This window comes from Lutjanus erythropterus, chromosome 5 (assembly GCF_056507025.1).
Source record: "Lutjanus erythropterus isolate fLutEry1 chromosome 5, fLutEry1.hap2, whole genome shotgun sequence".
In the NCBI taxonomy this organism is placed as follows: Eukaryota; Metazoa; Chordata; class Actinopteri; order Lutjaniformes; family Lutjanidae; genus Lutjanus; species Lutjanus erythropterus.
Genome location: NC_139321.1, coordinates 27,442,001 through 27,469,618, shown reverse-complemented (window position 1 = coordinate 27,469,618; position 27,618 = coordinate 27,442,001). Strand labels below are relative to the sequence as shown.

The window sequence follows — 27,618 nt, the reverse complement described above, 5'->3', positions numbered from 1 at the left end:
AAGCAAAGAGGCCATAAAGTCATTAAAGGAAGAAATTGATGTGAGTGAGTTGCTGAGGCAAATGATCACAGTCTGATGGTGCTTTAACCTTAAAGGCATGTTGCCCGTTTTCTAGGCACAATTAAAAGAAGGTTGTTGAATGTGTCTTAGTGAATATGATGCAAACTGAAATCAGCTTCATATCCCACCTTCCAGGCAGTCATTAGGTCCATTTCATTTCACTGTTATATAAAAACAAGTTACAGACACCTTTGTGTTATGCTCTTGTTTTATTGTGCATTTTATAGTAGTGCAGGAGTCAGCAGGAACGGAGGGCTGTACTACAAAAGAAAATCAACACAGCCAGGCTTTCTTTGCATGAGCTGGCTCGACAAAACCTAAAATCCCTGTCAGAGGTAACAGGTATCACGATGGTGGTTATCAACTTGCTTTGTTAACTCAGGTTTTCTTATTCAGACTCAGTGTGCGCTCACACAACGTGAAGCAATCGCGGGCCGCCCACTTCAGTCAAAATGCTGAAGTCATTATAATGGAGAGCTACGGAAAATAGATTTTTTTTAAAAAGGCAAAAAGAAAAACTGTTGCTGCAAACAAGGCAGGAAAACAATAATGCTGTCAGAAAGTTGCTGATCGACAGAATGTGATCTTAATGCCTGATGTGTATTTCTAACATGACAACTGCATATGAAACAATTAAACTTCATTCAGCATATTTAAACATAATGCTTTTATGAAAGAGATGTGGCGATCACTTCAGTTTTGGGCCATATCAAAGTAAAATGAATGTAACTGATTGAAGATTTTTGATAGGTTATTATTATTTACGATTATTTTCTAATCAGTTTTCGGAGCTGCAATATCAGCAATGCAAAACAGACTTTCAATAGTAAATTGTTGTACTATTCAAAGTGGTATGTAGTTGCTTTATCATTCTTTTAATGTGGTGATGATACACTGTGTAAATCTAAAGTGTTAATTTGACCTGAAGCAAACAGGAGAAATGACTCTGCATCACCAAACGGAGGTTCCTGTGACAGCACGATGCATACAGTTTGTGTTGTTGTTACATTACATTATGTTTCTGCATTTTATACTATTCCCTCAGTTTATAATCTATATCGCTTATGAAGAACTTTGTTTGGAAAAGAATTTCCTAAAGAGCAGCGCTTGTTACAGTCAATTTAATCTGAAACTCAGAACATAACCTGCGTCTGACCAGACTATGAGTTCAGCATAAGTTTTCATGGTGATCTGGCCAGGTTAAAAGAGAGCCACCTTCATGACGCTGAAAACTCTGACTTTCGAGTCAACATGCCGTGCTAACCCATTAATCACCTTTCGAAGTACACCCCTCAGATTTGAAAGCTCTTCTTGCTGTGTTTATGATCTTTTGATCAAATCTTTTACCATATAAAGGTTTTTGGCAGCCATATCTCAAATGTCATATGTTTGATGTGTGTGACTGCACATTAGAAGGCAGCCTTTTCCAATGGGAGTCCACAGTTATGTAAGCCAAATAACACTCTCTTTGAAGCCACCAGACTCCTTTAACAAATACTGCAGAACATGGGAGTTGCTGGGCTGCTGCTGCCTTTGTCAGTTAGTTTGTTTGTGTTATTGTGTGGCTTTGGTGAATCTGAACTAAAACTCTGAAGTCACACAGTATCACAAACAAAGCAACTAATCAGGGCAGCAGTAGACCAGCAACTTCCCTGTTCTGGCAGGTAAAATTTCTGTCTGGTTGATTTGTGGAGAGTGATATTTGGTTTATATAATAGTGGTTTTGCATCAGAAAAGGCTGTCTGATGACATAAGGTAGTGAAAATATTCTAAATATAGCTTGCGCTTAAATTGATATTCATTATTTTAGGTGGCTAAAAAGCATTTTGCTGCTGACCCTTTAACACAGCTGTACGTTGGTTAGCTTCCTTGACCGTCTGCTGCTTCAGATTTGTGATATGGTTTGAAAAATGGTTAGGTTTCAAGTACTTAATAGGCTAAAACAAGCAATATATTCGGTATTGCCCTTTAAACCATACCTGTTCTATGAGTGCCACATTAGCTGAGCACAAAAGGAGACTTTGCCTTGTGTTTATAGTCAGAGAGGCTGGGGTGTGTTCACGTGTTTTATGGTCTCAAGCAGGTTTTATGGCTGCTGGGGGTGTTTATGCACGGGAAGAGAGCGGGTCAGAAGGGTGAAATCAATAGTGATCCTTAATGAGGTTGTCTGAAAAGACGGAAGGGAGGGGATATATGTGGGTGATTGCTGCACGGAGCTGAAGAGGCTCAAACTCGAGTTGACAAAACAATAGTGGCACTTAGGTAGGTGTTGGGGTAACTTGGCAACTGGTTTAGTTTTGTCAGAGTCAAGAGAAAATGTTCCTCATTGTGTTTCTTCTCTGTATAAAACTCTGCCTGCAGTGACTGACAGGAGAGCTAATCTCACACAGACAGACAGCCATCGTATCTGTTGAAGATGTATTCAGGCCACGCTAGACTTATGAAGGCACGCTGTGTGATTGGTACATTTGGATACCCGTGATTTTAATGTGAGACGAGAAATTTGCAAAGAAAATAAGCTGCAGCAGCACTTGATTGAATTGTCTATAATGTATATTGTTATCAAAGCACTTGTGTCTGATTTTCTTTTGCTTTTTTTTTAGGAAATGAGCCCTGCTGTAGTAACCTAGTTGCAACAGAGTTACATAACAGGATTGTGATGTGACATATGCTGCCCTACATCATAAAAAGTACATGTCTCATGTGATGCTGTAGTCTTTTGATTTGCTGTTGGGTCTTAGAGGCAAGACTGATGCTGTAACAACTGTATCATGGAATAGATGTTTTCTAATTGGTGTGGGATCTGTCCTCTTTGTAAAGACATCATTTTGTATCAGTTGTTATCCCATAAAAGGGCTTTCGTGGTAGTCAGTGTGCGTTTGTTTTGTTGTGAAGTTCTGTGCTGTGATGTTGTGAGAAACTGAGTTGTTGTAGCTGTGCTCAGAGACAGCTGTCCGTACAGAGACGCACAGCTGATGAAACGTATGTCAGTTCACGCTCATCCTCCGGAGACCAACATCCAACTCAGGGCACTAAAAGGACAAAAGGTGGAGTTCATTTCAGTAAAGAAGGAAAGATACAGACACAGATCTTTATTGATGACAGTGTTGGTCAGCCCACTGCTTTAGTCCTGACTAAAATATCTGTATAGTCCCCAGAGGATAAAGCATTAGGGTTGGGTGATATGTTAAAATTTTACAACCAACCACCATCAGTCCATCAAGCGGCGATTGCCAACCCTGGTTTTGTCAAAATAAATCCATAATTCACAGAGTGAGATTTGAATACATTCCTGCTCTACAGGCTGTTTTCATCTCACTCCTCCAATATAGCAGAAATAGAATCTAATATTTATAAGTATGTTTTCATTATTATCTGTATCATCTGAAAATATGAATTGTTGAGTTTTCATCATCTTAGAATGACACATTTATATGTACAGATGGTGCAGGTCCTTTTAGTTGCCCCTCTGAAAACCCTAGAATATACGTCATATTTGAAATGTTAAATGTGCACAGGGGTGTCAAACTCATTTTATGGCTACACAGAGCCCAATTTGATATCAAGCGGGCCAGACCAGTAAAACCATTGTGTAATAACCTATAAATAACAACACCTGAAAATTTTCCCATTTTTATAGTAAATAAAAATTACATTCTGAAAATGTTCTCAATTATTTAATGTATACATTTTATATACAGGGTGTCCATAAAGTCTCTTTACAATTTAACAAATTTATTACAAAATCAAACGAATAGACAAATCTGCAAAAATTATTACAAAATGAAAAGTAGATATTGAAGTTTTTTTTTTGCCTCATTTAATACACCTCTATATGGGCACCATTAGTTGCACGAAGCACATCAAGACGGTACTCGATTTCTTGCCGTGTTTGCTGTAGCATCGCTTCATCAATGGTGGCAATGGCATCAGAGATCTTTTGCTTCATGTGTGAAGCATGAATGTGATTAAAAACTTTGATGACTACTGAGTACATAGAGCAAATCTGATTACCATATCTCATCAGTTGCTTTTGTAATAATTTTTTTAAACTGTAAAGAGACTTTGTGGACACAGTTAATCTACAGTCTTAGATGTCCTAAGAAAATTTAGAGCAATTTCAACAATGTCTCAGCAAAAGAGTTCCACCAATACTATTTTAAGACAGAAGTCTGATTCAGTTAATTTTGTACTGAAGCTACTGGTTGACAATATTTCGCACTGTTCAATATCTCGGAAAACTTTGAAAAGTTGTCCAATGGGCCATTTTGGACCCTTTGGCAGGCCAGTTCTGGACCACAGGTCGTACGTTTAACACCCCCGATTGAAACCACAGTTTGCCAAGAAGTCACAGACCTCGTAACAGATTGCATTTAGTGATATGTTGACAACACAACACAATCTTTCATCATTATTTCCTCTAAACAGGTCTCCCTGCTTCACTATTCTTTGAGCACTCAGTTCATCTTTTACTTTTTCTGTTTTTTACAGAGCACCTCACCCCCCCACAGAGCCCTGTAACCAATGGCAACCTCAGTCCAGACTCTTCCTCTGACCCGTGGCCCTAACAAAAACTTCCGTAACCCTTTCCCAGCCCCACCCCTCTCCTCCCGTTGCGGCATGGGAAGTGTAGGCAGTCTGGTGGAGAAGCCAGATGTGTCTCCGACTAAAGGCAGCCGTGCAGTGCCCCAGGTGAGACCCAAACAGACCAACGGCCTCCTGAAGAAAGGATTCACCCAAAGAGAGCTACTCAACTACCTCAACATCACCAGGTGAGTGCTGCTGTAAAGACGCGGATGCTTTGAACATTTTACACGCTGCACTTCAGAAAGCAAAGTAGTCTGCAAGGTGCTATAAAATTTGACCTGACTGACCTGCTGTGCTTCCAAACAGAAAAGAGCCTAAAGCGAACTCAAGCAGTGACGGCAAGAAGGACATCATCTCTGGTCTCAGCTCTGCCGGTTCCCGTGAGGAGGACAAACTATATGCCAAGGTCTACCATAAAGACGGCACTGAAGTAGATTTGACGAAGAACTCACTGCCGAGTGGGGCCAAGTATGAAAAGGTGAGTATTGTTGTTTAAAATGCTGCTAAAAGGTCAATTCAAGAAAGTACTTTCTTATTTTTGGATGATTCAATCTTTTTATTTCTTCAGATTTATTAAAGAAACATCATTTTGTTGAGCCTCATTTGCATAAGATTATTAAACTTGTTTCAGTATCATAGGTCTTCATTGGGCTTATGCAGCTGGTCTGTTTCATTTTCACCTTGAGCCAACAATGCAAAGCAATATAAGGCTGTCTTATCTTAATTGTTGAGTGTCTATGGGGTTAAGTAACATAATGATGAAGTGAATGAAACTGCTCGTAACAAGGTCTGTGTATTATCCCGAGTATATTTGAGAGAAGGCAGACATCTCTACAGCCGATATCTCCAAAACTGTGAAACTCAGACCAAAACAATCTAGGTGGTTAAATAGCACTGCAGATAAGAAAACAATTTATGTGTAATATGTATATTTGATTTGGACTTAACTGCCCCTTTAAAAGTATCCAATCTTAAAGGTACCTTTAGTAAAAGTACCTCCTTAAAGCAGTAGTCGCAGGAGGAAGACTTGGTCTCACTCACTGAGTCAGGCACAGATGCAGATGAATGACTTCCCCATTGAATTTATTTTTGTAAATGACATACAGCCGATGTCTGACTGCTGGGGCTGTGTTAAATTGATCAGTATCACATTTATACATCTCTAGCAGCGCGGTGCAACACCGCCATAACCTGTTACCAGCATAAATCAACCTTAAACCTCTTCCAGCTCACCAGCGCAGATTGAGAATCTGCCACTTGCTGTGTCCTGAATTTATTGCAGCAATCAAATCTCACCTGTTTTTTTTTTTTGTTTTTTTTTTGCTTGAATTGATCAACGTTAAGAACACAGAGGGCGGAACAGTATTGATTTAATAGAAACAATGTGATTTATTGTTCCATAACCCAGGCCCCCTTTGCTGTGAGTAAGGTCTCTCTCTCTCTCTCTCTCTCTCTCTCTCTCTCTCTCTCTCTCTCTCTCTCCTTTTAGCCTTGACTCAGCTACTTTCTACTATCTTTGTATCCTCTGAAAGTGCCCTGAACTTTGCTGTCTCTTGGTTATCCTCCTCCACCAGGCTCGTTTTAGGTCTTCTGCCTTCAAGCCTGTCACGCCCAAAAATTTCAGCTCCATGCAAAACCTCTATCCGTCTTCGAAGTCGGAGGATGTGGACCATGGCCTCTCCAACGGGCTGCACAGAGCCTACGCTCATGTCCCTAAAGCTGTCTCCACCTCTTCCTCCTCTTCCTCACCCTCCCGTCATGGAGGACCGACGTCCAGTGGCAACAAGGTATCAGAATTTCTTGGAAACCTTGTCATACTAATTAATTAAAGGATAACTGCTACATTTTTTCAGCCGGTGGAGTGCTGCAGCCAGCAAAAACAAAAGTAAGCTACAACTTAATCCTTAAGCACAACTGCCCACCATCAGAATAAGTCCATGAAAACAGCTTGTTTTTCCCTCTGACACAGTTTTTTTAAGTGTCTGACATAAGTATTGAAAGGATCCCTAAAGAGAAAGAGATTCTTTTTAAAGTTGTTTTATTGCTCTTGCCAAATCAACCACACTCTCTTTACAAAAAACATATATTTTAACATTGTCATCGTCATCTTCCATCAAACTCAATGGAAACAAAATAAAACCCACCAAAAACGTCTTGATTCGTGTTTTTTCATTGACTTTGATTTGGCTGAAATAAACCCTTAATTCATGCAATTAGATGTGATGATATCTGGAGAGGAATGAGAGAAAGGTCAGATCTAAGAAGCAGTGGGGAGAAAAGTAGAGCCAGAATATTTTCACATCTTCCTCAGTGAAATAAGGATCTATTTCGACCAAACCAGAGTTGGTGATTGTTGGAACAGACAGACGAGCTAAGACATTTGAGTTTTATTTTGTTTCTATTGTGTTTGAATGAAGATGACAATGTTAAGATTACAGTTTTGCAAAAGGAGTTTGGCAAGATCAACAACACAGCTGTTTCTGGTTAAACAAAATATATCTTACTCATTTAAAAAAAAAAAAAAAGGTCTGTCTCTGTAGGGATCCTTTCCATAATGTTGTCAGACACTTATTATAACAATTTGAGCGTGTTAGTGGCAAATCAAGCACTTTTAATGGACTTGTAGTGCACACTTGCCTCCTGGAGAGATTATGTTGCAGCTTAGTTTCGCCTCTGCCGGCTGCAGCGCTCTCCCTCAACGCTGGACCAGTTTCAAAAATTGTTCGTAAGTCACTTTGGCAAAAAAACATGGGAAAATAGGGTCCATGTTCAAAAACACCAAAGCTGCCCTTTAAACTTGGTTGAAAGTTGAGCTATGTGCTAAGGAACAAGTGAATTAGGTTTTGGATGCAGGATCCAGTCTTGGATGTACATCGACTGCAGCAAAACAATCAACTTCTCACGATGTGTCTTTTTATTCAGGCATGATTTGTGACTAAAATGAATCTTTTCTCAGCCTATTAATGTTGCAGTGATGAATATCTGTATAATTATGACTGTGTAGGCCGTCTCCTCAGTGCGTGGGATGAGCCAGGAGGATGATAACCTGTCAGACTCGGGTCACAACTCCATGAGCAGCCTGCCGCCGTACCGGCCTCCCTTCCGCCCACACCTCGCTCACATCAGGTCTGCCGTGCCACAGCATTATTGTCTCAGCTCTGCTTCATATTCAAAAGAAGTTGTTGCTACAATAGATTTTTTTTTATTCTTAATTACTGTGTGGGTAGTGATGATGGAAGAGATGGTCTTCATGGTTTCTTTTTGTGCCCCAGTGCGTCCATGGGCCACATCAACACCATCGGCTCCCTGGACCGTACCTCTCTGGGCCCAAAGGCTGCAGGGTCAGGGGGCGTGGCCATAGGGGAGATGGCGTGTCGGAGCATGGCAACCCTGAGCCGTCTGGCTCCATATGCAGGAGAGGCTCCACCTCCTTATGAATGGACACTCTCCCTGTCTGTTGAGGAAGTGGTGAGTACTGGGCAACAGATAGATGTAGATGACACATTGGTGTCAGCATTGTCACCATATTGGACCAGGTAAGACTGGTGTGTAAACAAATACAGGTAAATGGAGGAGCTGTGTTTTTTCTGGATTAAAAGCACCAGAACATTTACATTTCTGAGCTGATTTCAATGAGTCATTTTTGTATTCAAGGGTTCATGATCCACATGGAGTAACCCAGAGAAGAGAAAACAGTTTTTTGTACTCTGTGGGATTCATGCAGCATCATTCTCTATTTTCTCTTAATTTTCTGTCAAGAGACAAAAATAAGAGCACCAAACATTTTTAACCATTCAAATCTGCTCTAACCCTGTGCTCCTGTGTGCTGAATGATGAATATCTCTTTATCATTAACTGGAGGGGCGTGGTCGATTGTTTGTTATTAGCATAGGTGGCGCCCGTTGAACAGTGTACAGGGGCAGGTGTTGTGCTGTATGCAAATGCTCCGGCACAGGCGCATGAATTGGAGAGATGCCACCAAAGGCTGTAAGAAGCAGAAGTGAAATCGATGCATTGCGATGCTGTAAATGCTGTGTCGGCAGAGGGACGCACAATAATTGAAGTAAGTGAATAAAAGAGTTTAAAAAAAAAATAAGACTTAGAGTTAAATAAATTCATTTAAATTGTTCTGATCAAAAGGGTGGCAGTAAGGGAAATTTATTTCATTTCACATATTTAACTAACAGTGTTATTTGTTTCTGATTTGTCTGATGATCTTTTATTACATTATATCAATTTATGGCTTCAGCAGACATATTTCAATTACTTGTTTTGTCTGACCAAAAGTCTAACTCCTCTAAAATATTGAATTTAAAAAATAAAGATTAAAGCAACAAATTTGTGAAGCAGGAAATAGATGTAGGAATGTCTTTAACCATTCATCCAGGTCCAAATGTTATGTAGCCACCCTCCACCAAAAGCATTCAACCTGCTGTAAGTGAAACATATTAATAGATTTTTCAATATGAATATTTTTTAATGTTTATATATCTACAGATACTTAAATTATCCTGGTAATATTAATTATATAGAAATAATCAAAATTGTTATTATTCTTAATAATAATTCTAAATGTTTAAATATTTTTTAAACTTGAATTTCCCTGCCTGGGACAAAAACTTAGCGTACTGTGAAAACGAAAGGTTTTTCTCTTATCTTGGTAAGATCCCTCTCTCTTACCGAGGAGAGGAACAAGAATGAAAAAAATAATATATATTAAATATTAACAAAATAATAGAAAATTATGGATACAAACAAAAATAGAGAAAATTTTGTTTGGAAATTGCTTCCTGCCTGAGACCCTATGTAGATCATAAACTCTTGAATATAAAACGACTTGTCTGAGAAATGTAAATGTTACAGGGATTTTTTATCAATAAAAACAGCGGCTCCCCAGTTTACATGTATTTGCTCTCAGGACCGTCTTAAACGCTCCAATATGGCAGGCTGAAGCTGTCAGTAAATATGGACTGATGAATGGATGGGAGGATGGGTGGGTGGATGAGCAGGTCGGTATGATTTACAGACATGTTGTCTTTTCCAGGTCCGGGATCTGGAGGAGCGGCTGGTGGAGAAAGAACACGAGCTGAAACAGATGAAAAGAAACCTGGATGAGAGCGAGGGCGCCATCGCTCAGGTGATCATCATTGTCTGTTCTTCGCCATCAATCTCTCATCATCCATCTGCCTCTCTTTTGAAGTTTAACCCCCATCTGCTCCCCTCATGCAGGTGTTTGAAGGGAAACAGCGTCTTTGGGAGAAGGAGGTAGAGGAGCTGAAACGCCTGTATGCCGCCAAGTTACGTCAGGTTTCTCAGCATGCCCAGCGTTCCCAGCGCAGCCTGCAGTTGCAGCTATTCAAGGCCCAGCAGGAGAAGAGCCGACTGCAGGAGGAGCTTGACAGCCTGAAACAGGAAAAGAGCCAGGAGGCCGGAGCCATTGCAAAGCGAATCAGTCCAACTCTGGAGGAGACGCAGTGGGAAGTAAGACCTCAGGAGGACATGGGAGGGGAGGGACTCTTTATGGCAGGGAGAAACTCTTACAAAGTAGTAAAGGGGACAGTGGAGATAACTGGATTATTTCCTCGTTTGTCCTGTTAAAGGGATAGTTCAGAAGGCTCTTACCTGTTTGACTTTTTTGGCCAGGGAGTGTATATTATGTTGCTGATAATGTCCACAGCATTGCTTAGCTTCCATGCAGGTGTTCCTCTCAGCTGACATCTAAAATGATCAAAATGATCACATTAAGGCACCTTTTACTCTGTCTCTCAGGTTTGCCAGAAGTCAGGTGAGATCTCCCTGTTGAAGCAGCAGCTGAGGGACTCCCAGGCAGAGGTGACCCAGAAGCTGAGTGAGCTCTTCCAGCTGAAGACACAGCTCAGGGAGACCCGCACAGAGCTGCGCAATAAGGACGGCCATATAGAAGCTCTGAAGCTGGTCCTGCAGGGGACACAGCGTCGCAGATGTCCTTCTCAGACTGCACAGGAGGACGGAAAAGGAGCTGAAGAGAGTCCATCAGCTGGGGCAACAGGTAATTACTTGTGTGTACATATTATCACTGGCAATGTTTGAGTTAAAGTGCTTTGATGGTTAAAAGGAATACACCTAAATTTACTCGTGCTGACAGATATGACTTTTTTTTGACACAGCATTTAAACAAAAGCAAGTCTGAAAACACTTTATACAAAACTGACAAACTTGAACTGATCAACATTCACAGAAAACAGTATAATTCCTGGAAATCTTGTTGCAAAAGCTATAATTTTCCAACCTACATTAGCTTGCACATGCCAAGCTGACATGCATGGAAAATTGGGGAAAAAAGTAAAAGAAGTTCAATAATTATAGGCCACAGATGTCTGTTTAATATCGCAGCGAGCGAGGCGTCGAAACTTGGTTTCTTATCAACACAGCCGGAGCTCGTCTGGGTTATTTTGAGTTATGATGTTTACATGCTTGGACCCAAAATCAGGTTATTTGACTAACCGGGTCAGGAGCAGAGTTCTCTGCACATTTAAAAGCAGCCAACGTCTTTCATTATATTTCCCCCCCGGCTCTGCTGGACTGTAGTTGAAGCCATGTGAACCTCTTCATTGCAGGAGGGTGCGGGGGCTCCACAGAGGAGCGTCTGCGTGCCGAGCTCCTGCTGGAGCGCCGCCAGAGCGAGGCCCAGGCCATGGCTTTTGAGGAAGAGAGGCGGACATGGCAGACGGAAAAGGACAAGGTCATCCGCTACCAGAAGGAGCTGCAGGCCAGCTACTTAGACATGTACCACCGCAATGAAGCTCTGGAGAGAGAACTGCATCAGCTGAGGGCAGACAGAGAACAAGGAGGAGGAGGAGGAGGAGGAGGAGGAGGAGGAGGAGGAGGGAGCAGAAATGGGACACTGGAAAGAGAAGTGGCAGAACTGAGGAGTGAAAGAGCGACTGAAAAACAACAGGACAGACCTTCGTCTGGTTTGCCGTGGATAGAGAGAATTGAATCTTCTGAAATTTGAATGTGACTTATTTGCAATGCAAACTGTTTTCTCTTTGTCATATGGTTTCTACAGGAACCACATCCACCAGGAAAAGGAGGAAAATAGACTCAATAAGAACAAATTGTGAGAGAAGTAAAAGACAGGATTTTAGAAACTCTGCGACCAAGTTATTAATTATGAGTAAATAAGTACATTTTTTGATAAACTAAGGCAAAATGTGTGACATTACGTTAAACTTTTGATCTACTACATCAAAAAGATCAAATACCAAGTCAAAATTATGAGATATTAAGTCAAGACTGAGACAAGAGTGATCAAAAGTGATCTTGTCTGTTTGGGTCACATTAATCACTGTAAGCTGATCATTATTTTTACCATTTTTTTCTTCCTCTTTATTTCTCATGCAAATTTCTGCCTAATTGACATTTTAGGGAAACAAATAATGATTTTCATTATTATTTATTTTCACGATTGTTTATATTAATCAATGAATAGTGTAGTCTATAAAATGTCAAAAATATGTGAATATATATGTAGAATATGTGAAATATGCTCATCACAATTTCCCAGAGATCAAAGTAGCATCTCCAAATTGCTTCTTTTTGTGAAACCATTAGTCCAAAACTCTTCATTTACCGTCACAAATGACAAAGAGAAGCAGCAAAACCTTATGTTTGACATTTTTGCTTGAGAAATAATTGAAACAACATGATTAATCATTTATCAAAATAATCAGAAACTAATATTCCTTCAATTAATCCTTCGATCGATTTCCATCAATTAAATGAATAATGATTGAAACATTTTTCAAATTACTGTACTGTACTGTTTATAATTCAACCACACTATAATAGGGTGCAGTACTGTATATAAAATATAGCTGTCTGTAGTTTTGTTTCATCATCTCTTTGTCGTTTTTGTCAGTTTGTCATAAGCTGGACGTTTTTCATTGTTTTTCATTTTTTACATCAGTGTGCACGCAGCAGCAGCCTCAGGTAACCAGCTGGAAGCAGACGAGTTACCATGAGTCAAAGTAGAATAAAATGGGAGTTAACTTTTAAAAAATGTGAGTAAAAAAATAGAATCACCTTAGCTATACTTTTTTTCCCCATATGTTGTCATGAATGAAGAGGCCCAAAATGAACACTGTAAGCGGACTACTTGATGACTATAAATGAATTATTTAATCAGTGTTTGTATAGGATTCTGTCCCAACAAGTTTTTGATCACGGTAACCTTGATCATGATAAGCAGTTTCACTGTATGATGTATGTTTTTTTATGTTTTTTTTTTTTTTATCATGCATAACTTTTATCTATTCTTCTTCTTTTCCTGGTGAAACTGAGCTTCCATAGATTCCTGTTTGCCATTCTCTGCCCATGCAACCTTATTGATTGTTCCGTATCCTGCAAAGACTGGACCAGTAACCTCCTACAGAGCACACTGACACTGAAGGGAGCTGCACAGAAATACTGCCTGTGCCTCAGCTAACCTCGCAGAACAGTGGTGTCGATTCTGTAAAAATACAGCCAAGCACCTAGACTGCCCTGCTTTTATCCAGTTATAAACCTGTAAATGAGCAAATTGACATGAAGACTATTTAGTGATTATTTCATCGTTACCTTTTGGTTTTGGACTGCTGTCTAGTCTCGACTCGAACCAAAAAGGATTCAAAGGGATTTAGTGTGGCTCCTGAACACCTGTTCAGTCTGTGTAGAGGGTTCTGTACGTGGACTCTGGGTCCTCCGGGGCTCTGGGTGGAAAGCTGCATCTCTGGGTGAAATATGGAGGATTAAAACTATATGGTGCCAAGGTACTAATGCTATTTCTTTGACATCAAGGAAAGTGTGTACGCTACTTCCGAAACTGGAAATGTTTGACTTTTTCTCATTCGGTTTCCAGCTCCTGTCAGGTGAGATCTATATTATATGTGTGTGTATATATATTTTGTACATATTGTAATTTTGATTTGATTGGCCTTTTGTCATTGTGTTCCAAGTACACTGTTGTCTTAAACGGGCACATTTCCACATATTTTGATTGCAGTGAAAGTGATCAATACAGTAAGATGCTGAATGTGACTGCCCTGCTTATTGGTGCAAATTGTTCCACATGCACAGCCGATAACATCAAATGCATGACATAGGTGAAGTTGTTCTCTTGTTTATTATTAATATATAAACATTCACAAGCCAGCTCTCAATCGACCTTTTAACATACTGTGACTCTTGTCTATTTACTGGAATTTAAAACTGTACAGTATAAATAAATATATATGTTTGTTTTGGATTCATAATAAACATTTATGAAGTGGTGTAAAAGCTTTCATTTTCTGGTGTCGGTCAAGGCTACAGAATGCTTTATAATGGGCTTTTCTGTCTACTGTTATGAATTAAACTCACCTGAAACTGTCAAACACTCATTCTTGAGAAGTGGGACAAAACTGTATTCTGAGGGGGGGTTTGATTTTTACTGTTCAATTAAGCTGCTGGGAAAATATATTTTGAAAGATCAAACTCTTGACTATTAAACCTTGTAACAGACCAGCCTCCTAGTGATTTGGGTTTTTGTCAAATAGCAATTTTGCAGCTGAGGATTTTAATTGTCGACCCCCTCAGATACACAAAAAGTCACAGTACTATAATATAAATTATATAGGAAGTGTTTTTTGTTGAATTAAATACAAGATTATTTAATTAGATGTACAGTCAAAAAGTTTGATTTATTTATATCCAAGAAATAATAATGTTGTGCACTTCTGTTGATAATGTAATTTGTCTTTGTGATAAACAACATATAATATCAATCACAACAGAAGGAACACACACTAAGTGTACCTTTAATTTTTTGGTTATGTAAACTCATTTGATAAATCCTTATGAACATAAAATTAATGAATTTCACATAAAAAAAAATTTGACTTCTCTATGACATTGAAATCATATACTGGAGAGGTTACCATACTTTTTTGACCGGGTGGCCTGTATTTATTTATCTATTTTAAACCAAAAAAAGTGCTGCTTTCAATCATATTATTAAATTATTAAAGAGAACTGAGAGTTATGTCACCTCTATCAGCAGCATAGATGTTAACTTCAGAGTTGACATTTTTTCATTTCACAGTATAGTTATAGTGAGCAGCCATTTTATTTTTTAAAGTTGCTAATAATGCTAATCAAATTACACATTTATAAGCCATAATTCTTACTTAGCTTTGCTTATCAGTGCTTGAGCAGTATTCCCACCTCTTCTTTGAAACCAGGAAGTGAGGCAGGGGTCCTTGGGGTATAGCCAGCCCTTTTTACGCCTGATTAAATCATGTTTTTGTAATACTCTGAAGGAGATGACTGAAAACTTTAAAGGGACAACATTTTCATAAAAATCTACATTTTAAAACAAAGATGATTGACAAAGATGACATTTTAAAACCTATTTTGCATCGTATTATAACTTTCTTTTCAGGTTGTGAATGAATTCTTGTTTGGGACAAAAGTGTTTTCTGGCACAGAGCAATTCACCCCAAAATTTTAATTGTAGCATTAAGTATTAATTATTAAGTTGTTGTTTTTTTTTAAGTTTTGGTAGGATGTGATTTATCTCAGTTCTCGTGAATGGACTCAGATTGTTAAAGGTGTAACTGATGGTTTTCACTCGGGGGCTCAGACGCCTGCCTGCTTCGAGTGGGCTTGAAAATCTCCGCAGAGCGTGCCAATAAAACCCAAGGACATGAGCTTTATGACAGAATGAACAGAGCGCTGGAGGCTTTTGGGACTAATGTGGCTTTTAGAGGTTTAGCCTTCAATCCTTATCTCCACCTCTCCCTGCAGCCCTCCCTCGTCCACCCCAGCCAGGCCTCACACACCAGCTCCTGCAGCACAGACCGAGCAGAGCAGAGAGGTAGGAGGTCAGCCCAGATGGAAACAGAGAGGAGGATCCTTGTTTGCTAAGTACTCTATGGAAACCATCAAATGTACAAACTAGAACAGAGCCAAGAACATCTTGGCAGAGATGAAGGCTTAACACTTTAAATCCATGTGTCGTGTTTATGGGTATACATAAGTGAGAATATACAGTATATAAAAGAGTGTGAAAAGTGAGATACAGCACATGGAAGTACATAACACAGGTTTATTTTATTTTTTTATGTAATCAGTCTAAATAGTTACGAGCTGAGGCTGACTCACAAGGCTCTTACCTTGGCATTTAAAACATTATATAAACTGGGGCTTAATATAACTGCACAGAGCAGGAGTGGTTCACTGAAGTGGGATGAGAAAAGATTCTTACCTCACACATGTTATCAGTCTGTAGGAGGGTTGCAGTGCTGAATGCCATCAGTGCTGTTTATCTGATGAATTAACACGATTTTTAAACATCGGTGTAAAATTTATGTGGAAAAAATGGCTACACATTGTGAAACTCAGATTAAAACCTCCAGCTTTGGATCTAATAGACTTCAAGGCTATTTAGTGTGAGTATGGATAAAACAGCAATGGCTCCACCAAGTGGTGATGAAAGAGGGCCGGTGAGGTTAGTAGGAGCAGTCCTCCACCAAATGTCAGTACACCAGCAGTGGAGGATGTACTCAGACAATTTACTCAAGCAGTAATGTTATAGTGTAGAAATACTCTGTTACAAGTACAAGTCCTGCATTCAGAACCTGACTTTAGTAAAAGTACAAAAGTAAAGTAAAATACAAATTTTTAAATTAATGGAATTTAAAACCAAATTCACATCCATACTGGGGAAAAAAAGTACATTCACAGATCATAGTTGCATTAATGGATGTTCAGTGTTGGTTTTGTTGTGTTAGTTGTTACAGCATGATCAGTACAATATTTATATTTGATATTTTACAATATCTCCTCGGGACTTGAGAAGACTTGGATTATGCCAGGCAAGCAGTATGGAGGCATTTTATGTTTTTTTTTCCAGTTGTTTTTTTTTACTTTTTAAAACTGGTCACCATTCACTTCCTTATTTGGAGATTCTGCAACACTTTCTCTGTGAAGATCCAGCAGTGTTTCGTGGACTGACAAAATAAACTTGACCCTCAGTCAGCACGAGGGTGAGTAGATAATGACTGCATTTTAATTTTGGGGTGAACTATCCCTTGAAGGCCTAAAATTCAGATTACTGGGTTTGTAAGACTTTGTAAGGACCTGCAGCCAATTTAGAATAATGTATATTGCATTATTGAATTATCATCACTGACAGATAAATGTACATGTCACTTCAATGTTGGAGCAGGTAAAGGGGAGGCCAATTTTTAATTACTTTATATACTGATATACTGCTGTACAGCCGAACCCACTGATTCTTAACCTACGGGTTGACAAAGCTTCAGAGGGGGTTGCAAGGCCTTCTAGACTTTAAGGAGTGTAAAAGAACTTTTTTTTAAACAAATGTACAGTATTTGATTCATTTCTATGAAAAAAAAAAGTAAAATCGTTATTTTTTTAAGTTTAAACTATCATTTAAATTATTATTTTTTTAAATCTCACAGGGTAAGGCCATGATAATGACATGAAGACAGCCTCATCCTGCATTACAAAAAGTACACAGTTAAAATCATCAGAGAGCTAAAATCAGTTACTGCATTCACTATTTGGGTTAATTCAATAGTTGTTCTGTGCCATTATTGTTATGCATGTTTACTTAATGATAGAAAAGGGATCCCTTAAGGGAAAAGGCTGACAACATCACAAATGATCATAAACTAAAGTACACTATAGTAACTACATTTATCAAAGTATAAAGAAAGTAACTAAATTTATCAAATAAATGTAGTGGAGTAAAAAGTACAATATGTCCACCTGAAATGAAGTGGATTAGAAGTATCATAAACTGGTAAAGTACAAGTACCTCAAAACTGTACTTAAGCACAGGGCTTGAGTAAATGTATTTAGTTACTGTCCACCACTGCAGTACATTTTGTACAGCTGTCTTGGAGTATAAATTTTTTATTTTAATTTCAGATGCAAGTATATGAAACATGTTAGAGGATAAATATTTACAATAAAAGTTGCACACACAAAAGCAGGAAATGCAAACATTCAACAAAATTAATATGACAGAAGTACGGAGCGCTATAGCAGTCTATCTGAAGGAACACCCGAAGAAGCGATGAATGATTGTCAACCGATGAAAGAAAAACAGGAAATTCAGTGAAGAAAAGTCCACACAATACATGTGCTTTAACCCCTTCCAATGAAACCAAGATAAAATGCTTATCTTATACTCTGACTTAAAGGTGAGTGTTGCATTGTCAGTGTGAGCTATGCTGGTGCAGCGCTTGCTTAAACAAAGAGCCTCACTAGAGTGTGAGGTGACATCACCATTTTAAAAGAGGACACCAGGAACTTGCACTATTAATCATCTAAACATGTTGTATTGTACATCCAGATGCCTTGGACTTGGTGAAAAGCTTTCCCCAAGCTTACACATCACCAGTTGAATAATATATACAAACTCCAACAACACCCAAATTATCCAATGCCTCAATAGTGAAATATGTGAAATCTTTGTTCAAGACTCCTTATATAAATGTACACCTTTACTACTTACTGCAAAGTGTGGTATGAACCGTTACAATGAGCCCTGAGGAAATGTATTTTAATGTTTCTATCTCAAATAAAAGCAGAATTCTATGCAGCAGAGGCATTTTTTCTTAAGTATATATTAAACAACAGCCACAATGATCAGAGGACTTCCCCCACCCACGACGAGTAAAGCTGAATCACAAGCCTACAGCCACTGCAAGTCAGACCATACGGCTACCATCACACCACTTTTTACATCTCCAAATCACATGGCGTGCAAGCTCAGGATACACAGCGCGGGGGCAGAGTGAGGCGATGGCACAACCGTGACGTGAACTGTCGAGTTCTGAAAGTTACGCAGTAGTGTTGAATATGCATTTTGCTGTTCAGTTTTAATTTACTATTTTACATGAGCTGTTTGCAATGAAAAATAGAAACAAAGCACATTTCACAGTAGTATATATTTTTTGTTTCCGTTTTGTTTGTTAAATACATACATAGAACAAGACAAATGGCTTCTACAATGAGGAAAATCTTGCTGGTGCAGTCGGTCACAAAAAGAAAATTAAAAAAAAGCTGTTCCACCATTGATGAGTTAATTGTTCGAATCAAACTGATGCATCAGCCAACAGTGACTTTCAAGCTACGTGAGGCCTTTATTACATCATGGAGGAGTAATGGGGTCACAATCAAGAGTTCAATTCAAGATAGACCACCACGGTTCCCTTCACCAGCAAATAATAAACCTTCAACACAGTCTGTTACTCTGGTTTTTCTCATGTATAATAGAAGTTTATTACCATCCTGAAATCAGAAACTGCCTATCTATATACCATTTACCCACTCTCACCCATTCGTAATCATTCCACTGCTTCTGTCACAAAAAAAAGTAAAAAGAAAAAAAGAAGCAGTCATCCAACTCAAACAGTCGATAAAGCCGAGAAAACAAACACTATAAAGTATTACATACTTTAAAAAGATAAGCCTATAACTCTGCAGGCATTTGCAAAATGAGTTTCAATGAATGATCCTTTTTCAAGAGGTGCTTCTTCGTGAGGATGCTCTCGTTACTGACAGACTCCTCACTAGTTGGACCATCCCCGCTGGACTCTGTACACTACGCAAAAGTTGGAAGGTCCGAGGCGAGGTGGGTTTTACGGGATGGCCGAGGCTGTCCAGAGGAGCACTGGGATAAAACCTTAATGCTTACAATAACAGGCCAATAAGAGGCCAGGGACAGAGAAAAAAGGGCCAGAGCAAATGGTCCTGGAAATGCAAAGAGCTCCAGGGAACTCCATCCTTACTCATGAGGAGAGTGTGCGGTATCAAAAGTAGATCTGCTTGGCGTGTGACGGATTCTGCTCCATGGGGCAGTACGGACATTTCAACCTGAGGACGAGACAGGGAAAGGTGAGGAGAGCATGTTACAGTGTGTGGTTTGTAAGTTTATTTTGGCTGATTAACTATAAATCTTACTCACTTCTAGCTGGTCATTTTCTAAAATGAACTTCTAAAATGAACTTTTTTTGATTGATTTTTTGAATTGCCTTATATTCTGCATCATTGGTTCCCAATTGGGGATCCCGACCCCCACTATGGGTCACTGCTAAAATATCAGATGGGCCAAATCAAACCCCACTTCTGGGCAGGTTTTTTGATGCAAGAAACAACCAACAATACCCATGTTTGCTATCTGTCTTTTAGGTGTGATCTTCTAACAATATAGCTGTATATAATGCAATTTTGACATCTAAATTAACAGCAACGCTTGGGTAATTTAAATCTGCTTGATTACTTGCATGTAAGTCACCTTGAATGACCATGTAAAAAATAAGTGTTGTCATCCAAAATAAAACAAGTTTTTGTAACAGTTGAAACTCATACAACTTTATCTTATCATCCATGTATCATTCAATAAACACTTTTCACAGCAGCCAATTTGACGTGAAATAGTAAACACAGGTGTTACAGAGGATACTAATTAAGGTTCTATTCCATTCAGGTCAAACGCAGTCAGGATGCTGCTATTATGCATGTTGGCTCACTGGAAAGGCTCTTCTACACTAAATGGAACAGGAACTTAATCAGTATCATTGGTAACACCCGTGTTTACTATTTCATATCAATACTACTGTTATGTCTATTGGGCTGTATTGCACACTTACTTCCCAGCATTAGTCAGTTTGTTGAGGGCATCTCTGGAGATGACGTGGCCACAGATGAGCTTCATGGGTGGATTGCTCTCTGAAGTCTGCTGCCTGAGGATTGGGCAGGCGAACACAGAGTGGTACCAGCACTTCTTCCCCAGGTCGATTTCAATCTACAAGGACAGACATGATGGGAATCAACTGAATGGCGGAAAAGAACGAAAGGAAGCCAGAGATGGAAAGTCAAAGACACTTACAGGCAGCTCGTCTTTGTGCGTCCAGACTCCGCTGCACTGTCTCTGCTCTATCACCTGCTTGATGTTCATGAGCACCGGTAGGGCCATACAGCCTGATGCAAAACTGCAGAGACACAGACATGGCAGCATTGATACATTTTTGACTGCAGCTGAAATCTTTAAGCACACAGGAATATAAAGACAACGCCGTCTTAGGCTTCATCTTAAATCGAAATAGTCTCTACTTTGGAATCAATGTAAAGATTTTAGAAAGGAAGTCGGAGACATAGATTTTGGTTTTCTAACCTAACACTGAGTGGAGACTCTACAGAGAGGCCCAGTAAGGCGCAGGCATCCCTAGTGAAGATGTTGCAGATCTCCGCCCACTGATTTGTCTCCAGCAGACTGCGGTACGGAGAGTTCTCAATGCCATGACGCAGGTACACCAAACTGCCCATCAGGATCTGAATATCTGCAGCAACACAAAAGTACAGATGTAGAAAACAACAAAAACCAACAACACTGCATGAGTACTGTGTGGTAGGCCTCATATAATCATGTATATGTCGTGGGAACTAGTATACAAATCCTGAACTGTTGTAGGGTCTCTTCTTAAAAGAGTCAGCACCTCAAATTCTATCAAGTTTAAGGAAAAAAACACAACTCAAGTTAAGCCTCTTGTGTGTTCACATTAGAAATGTCACAGCGACCACATTAACATGCAAAAATATTCCAGTTTTTGCGCACTTCTGAAAAGGGCAATATGCTGTTTACAAGGCTAATAAAAATTAATATTCCCGATTACATGCAGCCATGTATAGTCTAATTACAGATGCTTCTTTGTGTCAAAATAGAAAAACCCTATTTTGTGCGAAGAAGCATCAGAATAGTCTGCACTGATGGCAGACTTGTTTAACTGTGTAAAATCAGCCTCCCTCTTTCTTTCATTTAATTACATTCTTGAAAAGGTCAGCATTACAATATTTGCAGCTCTCCAAAAATCTGTAGAGATTCACATCTTTCATAATGTTTAAAGGTAGGTGTGTTTCTCTTTCCAACCAGAAATTTAGGATTGTCCTTTGTGCATGCATCTTTACCCCAACCTTGTAAACTGTTGGATTGTTGATTTATATACAACACACAGAGCTGAGTGTAAACAGGCAAGACAACATGTGTCACAAATTGAGATACATATTTTGACTTTGCTGTATACATGTCCAAAGAATGCTTCTGAAACCAGAATAATCCCAACATATCCCAGGTCTTAATCAGAAAGTGCTCCATTCAGAATGAGGCCAATTGGAAGAAGAATAAAACCAACCAGAAGAATATCTAACAAAAATATGCTGTTTACATGACTCCTTTTAAATTCAGAATATTGCCATATTCTGGAAAACAGTGGGAAATTAGGGTGCATATACAAGTAGCCAACAATGACACTGTATACTGTCTACCTCTCTGGTGCTGAGAGGCAAAGGGCTGGAAGTGCCTGGCATACTGCAGGGCCTCCATTTGGTTGCTGATTCCCCCACTGAGCAGGCTGATGAAGTACAAGCGGTGCAACTTGAATTCTAGACTGCTGTTCAGGTCCAGAAGGCGCTGTCGATTCGTTACAGCCCACCTAAGACAGCAGAGACATGAATAAATACAGTCAACTATGTCAACACTTAAACTATAGTGATCAACAACCCAGTTTTTTTCAAATCAGTATGTCTTTAAATGTGATGAATGTGAAATGTTCATCAGTTAGACTCAGCCAGATGGGGAAAAAAGCTTGGATATTTTTGAAGCTATGAAACAGCTTTTATTGTATGCCGTGTTTTCCCCCTGCTAAGTTTTTATTAATAAATGCATTCATGCCTCTTGTAGTGGGTTTAACCTTAATGCAACTAAAATTATTTTATCTGTCTCCACCATTGTGTGAAACAGTCAAATAATTTCATTGTCTTTACAAAGATGTCTTGACAGAGATAACAATAAAAGAAGACATACTCTAGTGCCGGTCTGAGGTCCTGCATCCTCAGAGCTTCAAGGATTCTGTTCAGCTCCAGGAAAGGCTGCTTCATACTCATATCTATAACTACGCCAGACTCCTAGAAAACAGATAAAGGCGTTTATGAATCATAAGGAATTCTTTCAATGATTATTCGGATAAAAAAAAAAAATAAGATTACACTAGACTTACACTAGCAGCCCCATAATGTTGCTTAAATTCATTTGCATTAATACATTTCTGGAAAGTAATGATCTTAAAGCAACTGAGGTTAAGTTCACACCATAAACATTAGTTTGAGAGCTTAACAGTTACTCACCTGACAAAGATCCTCTGCTACACTGAGCATCCCTTGTCTGTACAGGTGCTCCACAATTGTCTCACTCAGGTATTTCTGTCTTTCTGGGGTGTCCCACACTGTCTCTGCCACCACAGCACTGATTTCTGCATCAAAATTCTGCAGAGAAGCATATCACAGGTTAAGTAGTATACCACATGTAATATATGACACATGTTAAATGTTTAAGAAGGTTGGAGCCCGTCCTTACCCTGTCAATGGCTTTGCCCACTTTTGACACACTGCCATGGATGTCCTTATGTCTGGAGGCTAGCATCTGCACTGTTTCTTTTATATTCTTACAACACTGTGCCATAGTCTGAGATAGGACTGACAAGTCTGCATCTTGTACTCCTGCAAGAGAGATAAAGACAAAGTCTTCACTGTACATGTCAACAATATGTGCCTACTGAGTTATGATACAGGACAGATAAAACAAAAAAAATCTGATGGGGCACTAATCCACTTAATTTGCAAATATTATAGCTTCACAGAGACACAGTCATCAGTTTTTCTTACCAAATGCAACTAGCTGTCCTCGTATCTCACAGACACTGCGTAGGAGCTCGTCTAGCCTCTCCTCAGACTGGTGGCCGTACATTACAAAGCGATGGAGCACTTTCTCCAGCTCCCGCTCAACACATGCACACTGTTCCATGGTTCAGACTGGAACACTCACACACAACAACAACACCTAGATTTAAGAGGAAAAACAGAGAAAATTAAGGTCAAAGAAAGTGAACTCATAATACAGCCTGACTAATACTCAATTATTGAGGCTAGCAGCTGATGTTATTTTCATTTTTTAAGGAAAATATCTAACAGTTATTTTCATTGTACATTAAATCGGCATAAAGTGAAAAACCTTTTTTCCCAAGGCCCAAGGCGATGGCTTCACATTACTTGTTTTTTCAGACCAGCAGCTCAAAATGCAAATTTATTTAGTTTGGGATGACATAAAACACAAAGAAGCAGCAAATCTGCACATTTTAGAAGCTGGAGCTAAGTCATGTGATTTTTTTAAAAACCTAAATACAAAGCAAAACAAGTCATTTTGATAACAATCCTTTAAAATTATTTTTTAAAGAATTAGCCTAAGTTAAAGAAGACCATGACACGTAGTAGGCACAGCTCTTTAAATGCTGAAAATTAAATTTGCTAGTAGTCTGTAATGGCAACACTTTTTCTAAACTACCTAAAACATTCTTACTTAATTGCAATTTACTCTTGCACACAAATATTTAATAATTATTACCTAATTATCTTAATAATGACCTAATTCCAATTCTATTTAAATTTCTCTCATATTATAACTCATAATTGACTAGTGCTCCTATTTCAACTACAACTCTTACTGCTGAGCTCTCATCCTACACATTTCATTGTACTATTTGCCCTTTGTTTAACTACATATGACTAATGAAACTTCAAAATATCACTTATTTCCATTCTTGAATTGCAAATTATTCTTACCAATCGGCCAACAGATAGTGATATATTATTAAGTCAGCTGATGTATTGATTAGGCTCACAAAACTTGCTTGTTTTTGTTTTCTCTTGTCAGTGAACTCTCTGGTTTGCGGGTCTTTGTACTTTGCTAGAGTGGATTAAACACAAGACAAAATCCTACAAACTTGGACAGCCGGCCTGTTAAAAGGATGTATGATCCCCTTCCACTGTTTTACTATTAAAATCCAGTTGCCACTCTCATTTGACTGGACTGATATCAGCTGCCTCCGTGAGAAGACAACGCTGAGGTACAATGTTTTAAAAGACACCTGACAGCTGGTAGAGCTCATTTGTCATCAAGAGAAGACAAAGCAAACCCACCCAGTATTACTGTATTGATTAAAAGTTTGGCCTGATGTAACACTGCTAACAACTAGCAAGGCCTTAACATCATTAAAGGCAGGCACACAGTGTACTCTGCGGCCTGCTGTTTACTAACGTTAGTCGGCACTAACGTCTCAGCCAGATAAAAGTATGATTTAATCATCGGCTAAAGAGAGAAGTGTTAATCAGAGCAGCTGGTCTGCATTCGGATACAATTAATCTAACATTAGAAAGACGACAAATCATTGATTAGTAAACCTTAGCTGTAACTCACCGCTCATAACCTGAATGCAGAAAATGTCCACCTAGCAGTTAACGCTACCGTAATAGAGCTAACAACATAAACGCAAGCTACCGTAAAAGCTACATTTTAATATTGAAACGCCAGGCTTCGTATTTATTATTGCCAACTAACAATGATAAAGGTGGCGTGCTACAAACTTCTGACCATATATTCAATTTTGATGCGATAATTTAGAAAATTAAGCTGCCACACAGCTAACATAAACAAACGGTATCACAGCGGCTGGCTAGCTACAAAAGCTCGCCATTTGCTAGCAGCTACTTAGCTGGTTGATGTTAGCCAGCTGCTGACTGACAAGGCCCAAATAATTTCAGGAGAGAATGACAACCCGCTTTTCTTCATTATTTTGTATTAGTCCAACACGTTAAACATCTACCGCCGTCTGACTTGATTTTTTACCATATGTTAAAATAAACACCACTCACCTCTCCTGCTAATTAGTTAGCAAACATTAGCGTTAGCCACTTGCCTGTTATGGCAACACTTCACCAGCAGTCGTAATGCGGATCTTCCTGTGTCGCAGTCTGCGTTAACTGGACATTTCACAATAAAAGTCCGTTTCTATGCGACATAAAGAGTAACTGCTCCTAACAGAGATTTCTGTCTGTCACAACTCATCCTGTAACGGTTGGCACAGTAAATACACTGGTGCATCAACATGTTATAGCTGATCATGGTTGAGCTATTTATAACTATTTCCTCTTAGGAAAAAGTGGAACCCTCAAGTTTTTGGTGTAAGAGGACCTGACAAAGCGCCACCTTAAAACTGAACTAAGTTGTGTTGGTGGCAGGGGTGAAAGTAACTAATCATAAATAGTTAACTTACTGTTACTGTTAATTAGGTTTTTTTTTGGGTGCTTGTACTTTTATCTGTAAATGTTTAAAATGATAACTGAGTACTGAGTGCAATATGAACTCATATCCAAACTATTCATCTGCATTTTTGTAGCCAATAAGGTTATCTGATCGCAAACGGGCCAATGAAGGCAAGTACATATGAATGAAAAACTAAACACTGCAGCAGCACAGGTTTGAAGGATGATGATTAATCAGTAATCAATAAATCACCATTGAGAAGTTAACCAAAGGTATTCATGGATATTTAATCAGTAGTAGCTGTCAGTATTTGCACATCATTTGATATGGTTTTGTCTGGTGGAGCCATCTGTTAAATAAAGTAACTTAAACTTTAAAATGACAAAAAGTAACAAAAGGAAATGCACAAAATTTACAACCATAGTTTGAAGAGGTGACTGAGCAGAACGGAGCAGGAGCTGGGAGTAATTTAGACTGAAGATTTGGTACTTTTACTTGTAATCGAGTAATATCTTAGTAATGTAATAGTACTTGTACTTGAGTACAGAATGACGAAAATAAACTACACAAATACAATGAAAATGCTGTATGATTCATTATAGGGGAGAACATAATTAGAATCAACAACATGGCATGACTAGACAGTCAGTACGATCTTCCATTATGCTTGGCCTTCACTGTTTAGCAGATCTTTTGTATTAGAAATTACTTGTGCTCTTGTAGCAAAGTTGGTCCAGTGTGTGCTTGATGTACAGAGGCTGAGTCATCAGCAGCAGTCATGGCTTTGAGTCCAACCTGCAGCCCTTTGCTGCATGTCTCCCCCATTTCCTGTCTAGCTAAAATTGTCCTGTCATTAAAACCTAAAAGACAAAAAAATCTTAAAAAAGTAAAAACTTAGCCATTGTGTAACTACGTTAAAACTGCATGTTCAAATGCCACTATTGCTGGTGACAGTTAATTTACTTGTTGTTGTATGGTTTTGTAGTCGTGTGTTCTTACCCTAAACTATCTAACTTGTCTCAGTGACATGACCAAAACTTGGACATCAAACAGCACATGCACTTTGTAGGTCTGTTTCATTTACTGACGGGGTAACGGGGCAGTAAAATGGTCTACAGCAGTCATTCCCAGCGACTGTGTTGTAACCCACAGGTGGATCACAGGAGGTTTTATTTGGGTCTCTAAAAAGATGAAAGACTATGGAAGAACTTCTGTTAATTTAAAATTTATATCTGCAGTACAGATTTAAATTGTGCATTTTATTACTGATGAGAGGAAAAACATGTGCCTTTTAATTCTGTCTAAGTGCACTTATTTTGTCTCATTTATGATGCAGGCTAACTTGTATATGTTTTCAGTAACGTGACTGAAGATTATATAAGGTGATACAGAAATGGCACGTTCATTTATGCACAAATTAAATCTTCCCAAGATTTATTGATAATGTCTAATTGCATCAAGGTGGATTATGATTTTTAAAAAGTTGGTCCCCAAAAAAAAGTTTGGGAAACACTGGTCTACAGTGACCACCATCATTATGGACACACCAGATGCTGAGAGATTGTGTCAATAGAGGAGATAGACAATTACAACTACACATGTGGACTCAAAAGCTGGACAGTTTGAATAATCTGTTGGCCTAATCTCTCTTTGCACCCTCTCTCTTCATTGTATTATCAGTTTCAAATTCAAATTTGTAGCATTGGCATCAGTGTAACTGAAACAGGTTGTATAATATTTACAATGTGATTATAAAGCAGAATGTAAGAAAATAGAAACACAACTAA

General features: G+C 38.8%; 2 protein-coding genes across 6 annotated transcripts in view; one reads left to right on the top strand and one right to left on the bottom strand.

The window, feature by feature from the left end:
• Positions 1 to 11,931, top strand: part of n4bp3 (NEDD4 binding protein 3) — a 32,818-nt gene extending 20,887 nt beyond the window's left edge. For all 3 annotated transcript variants that reach the window (XM_084718435.1, XM_084718437.1, XM_084718436.1), the window contains exons 2-10: positions 4,552 to 4,832; positions 4,954 to 5,125; positions 6,222 to 6,434; positions 7,652 to 7,773; positions 7,920 to 8,115; positions 9,692 to 9,784; positions 9,877 to 10,128; positions 10,417 to 10,675; positions 11,244 to 11,931. In XM_084718435.1, the coding sequence (XP_084574561.1) occupies positions 4,585 to 4,832; positions 4,954 to 5,125; positions 6,222 to 6,434; positions 7,652 to 7,773; positions 7,920 to 8,115; positions 9,692 to 9,784; positions 9,877 to 10,128; positions 10,417 to 10,675; positions 11,244 to 11,641 (1,953 nt within the window). In that variant the 5' untranslated portion in view covers positions 4,552 to 4,584 and the 3' untranslated portion in view covers positions 11,642 to 11,931. The remainder of the gene's footprint in view (positions 1 to 4,551; positions 4,833 to 4,953; positions 5,126 to 6,221; positions 6,435 to 7,651; positions 7,774 to 7,919; positions 8,116 to 9,691; positions 9,785 to 9,876; positions 10,129 to 10,416; positions 10,676 to 11,243) is intronic.
• A 5,639-nt stretch (positions 11,932 to 17,570) lies between these two features.
• On the bottom strand, positions 17,571 to 25,627 carry rmnd5b (required for meiotic nuclear division 5 homolog B). Of its 3 annotated transcripts, none has more exons than XM_084719478.1 (10): positions 25,485 to 25,627; positions 23,398 to 23,572; positions 23,090 to 23,232; positions 22,861 to 22,998; positions 22,541 to 22,641; positions 22,003 to 22,169; positions 20,855 to 21,020; positions 20,570 to 20,672; positions 20,331 to 20,485; positions 17,571 to 19,554 (listed from the first exon to the last, which is right to left on the bottom strand). In XM_084719478.1, exons 2-10 carry the CDS (start codon positions 23,534 to 23,536, stop codon positions 19,491 to 19,493), a joined length of 1,176 nt encoding a protein of 391 aa, XP_084575604.1. In that variant the 5' UTR covers positions 23,537 to 23,572; positions 25,485 to 25,627; the 3' UTR covers positions 17,571 to 19,490. The 3 variants fall into 3 exon arrangements, with proteins under 3 accessions (XP_084575604.1, XP_084575603.1, XP_084575605.1); XM_084719477.1 differs by having other exon boundaries at positions 25,441 to 25,577; XM_084719479.1 differs by lacking the exon at positions 25,485 to 25,627 and adding an exon at positions 24,986 to 25,361.
• Between the last annotated feature and the right edge of the window lie 1,991 nt (positions 25,628 to 27,618).

Coding starts and splice junctions, on each gene's coding strand:
- rmnd5b (XM_084719478.1), bottom strand. CDS start 23,536: ATGGAACAGTGTGCATGTGTTGAGCGGGAGCTGGAGAAAGTGCTCCAT. Junction 22,642..22,860: donor TAGCAGAGGATCTTTGTCAG/GTGAGTAACTGT, acceptor TCTGTTTTCTAG/GAGTCTGGCGTAGTTATAGA. Junction 19,555..20,330: donor AAACTGACTAATGCTGGGAA/GTAAGTGTGCAA, acceptor TCTCGTCCTCAG/GTTGAAATGTCCGTACTGCC.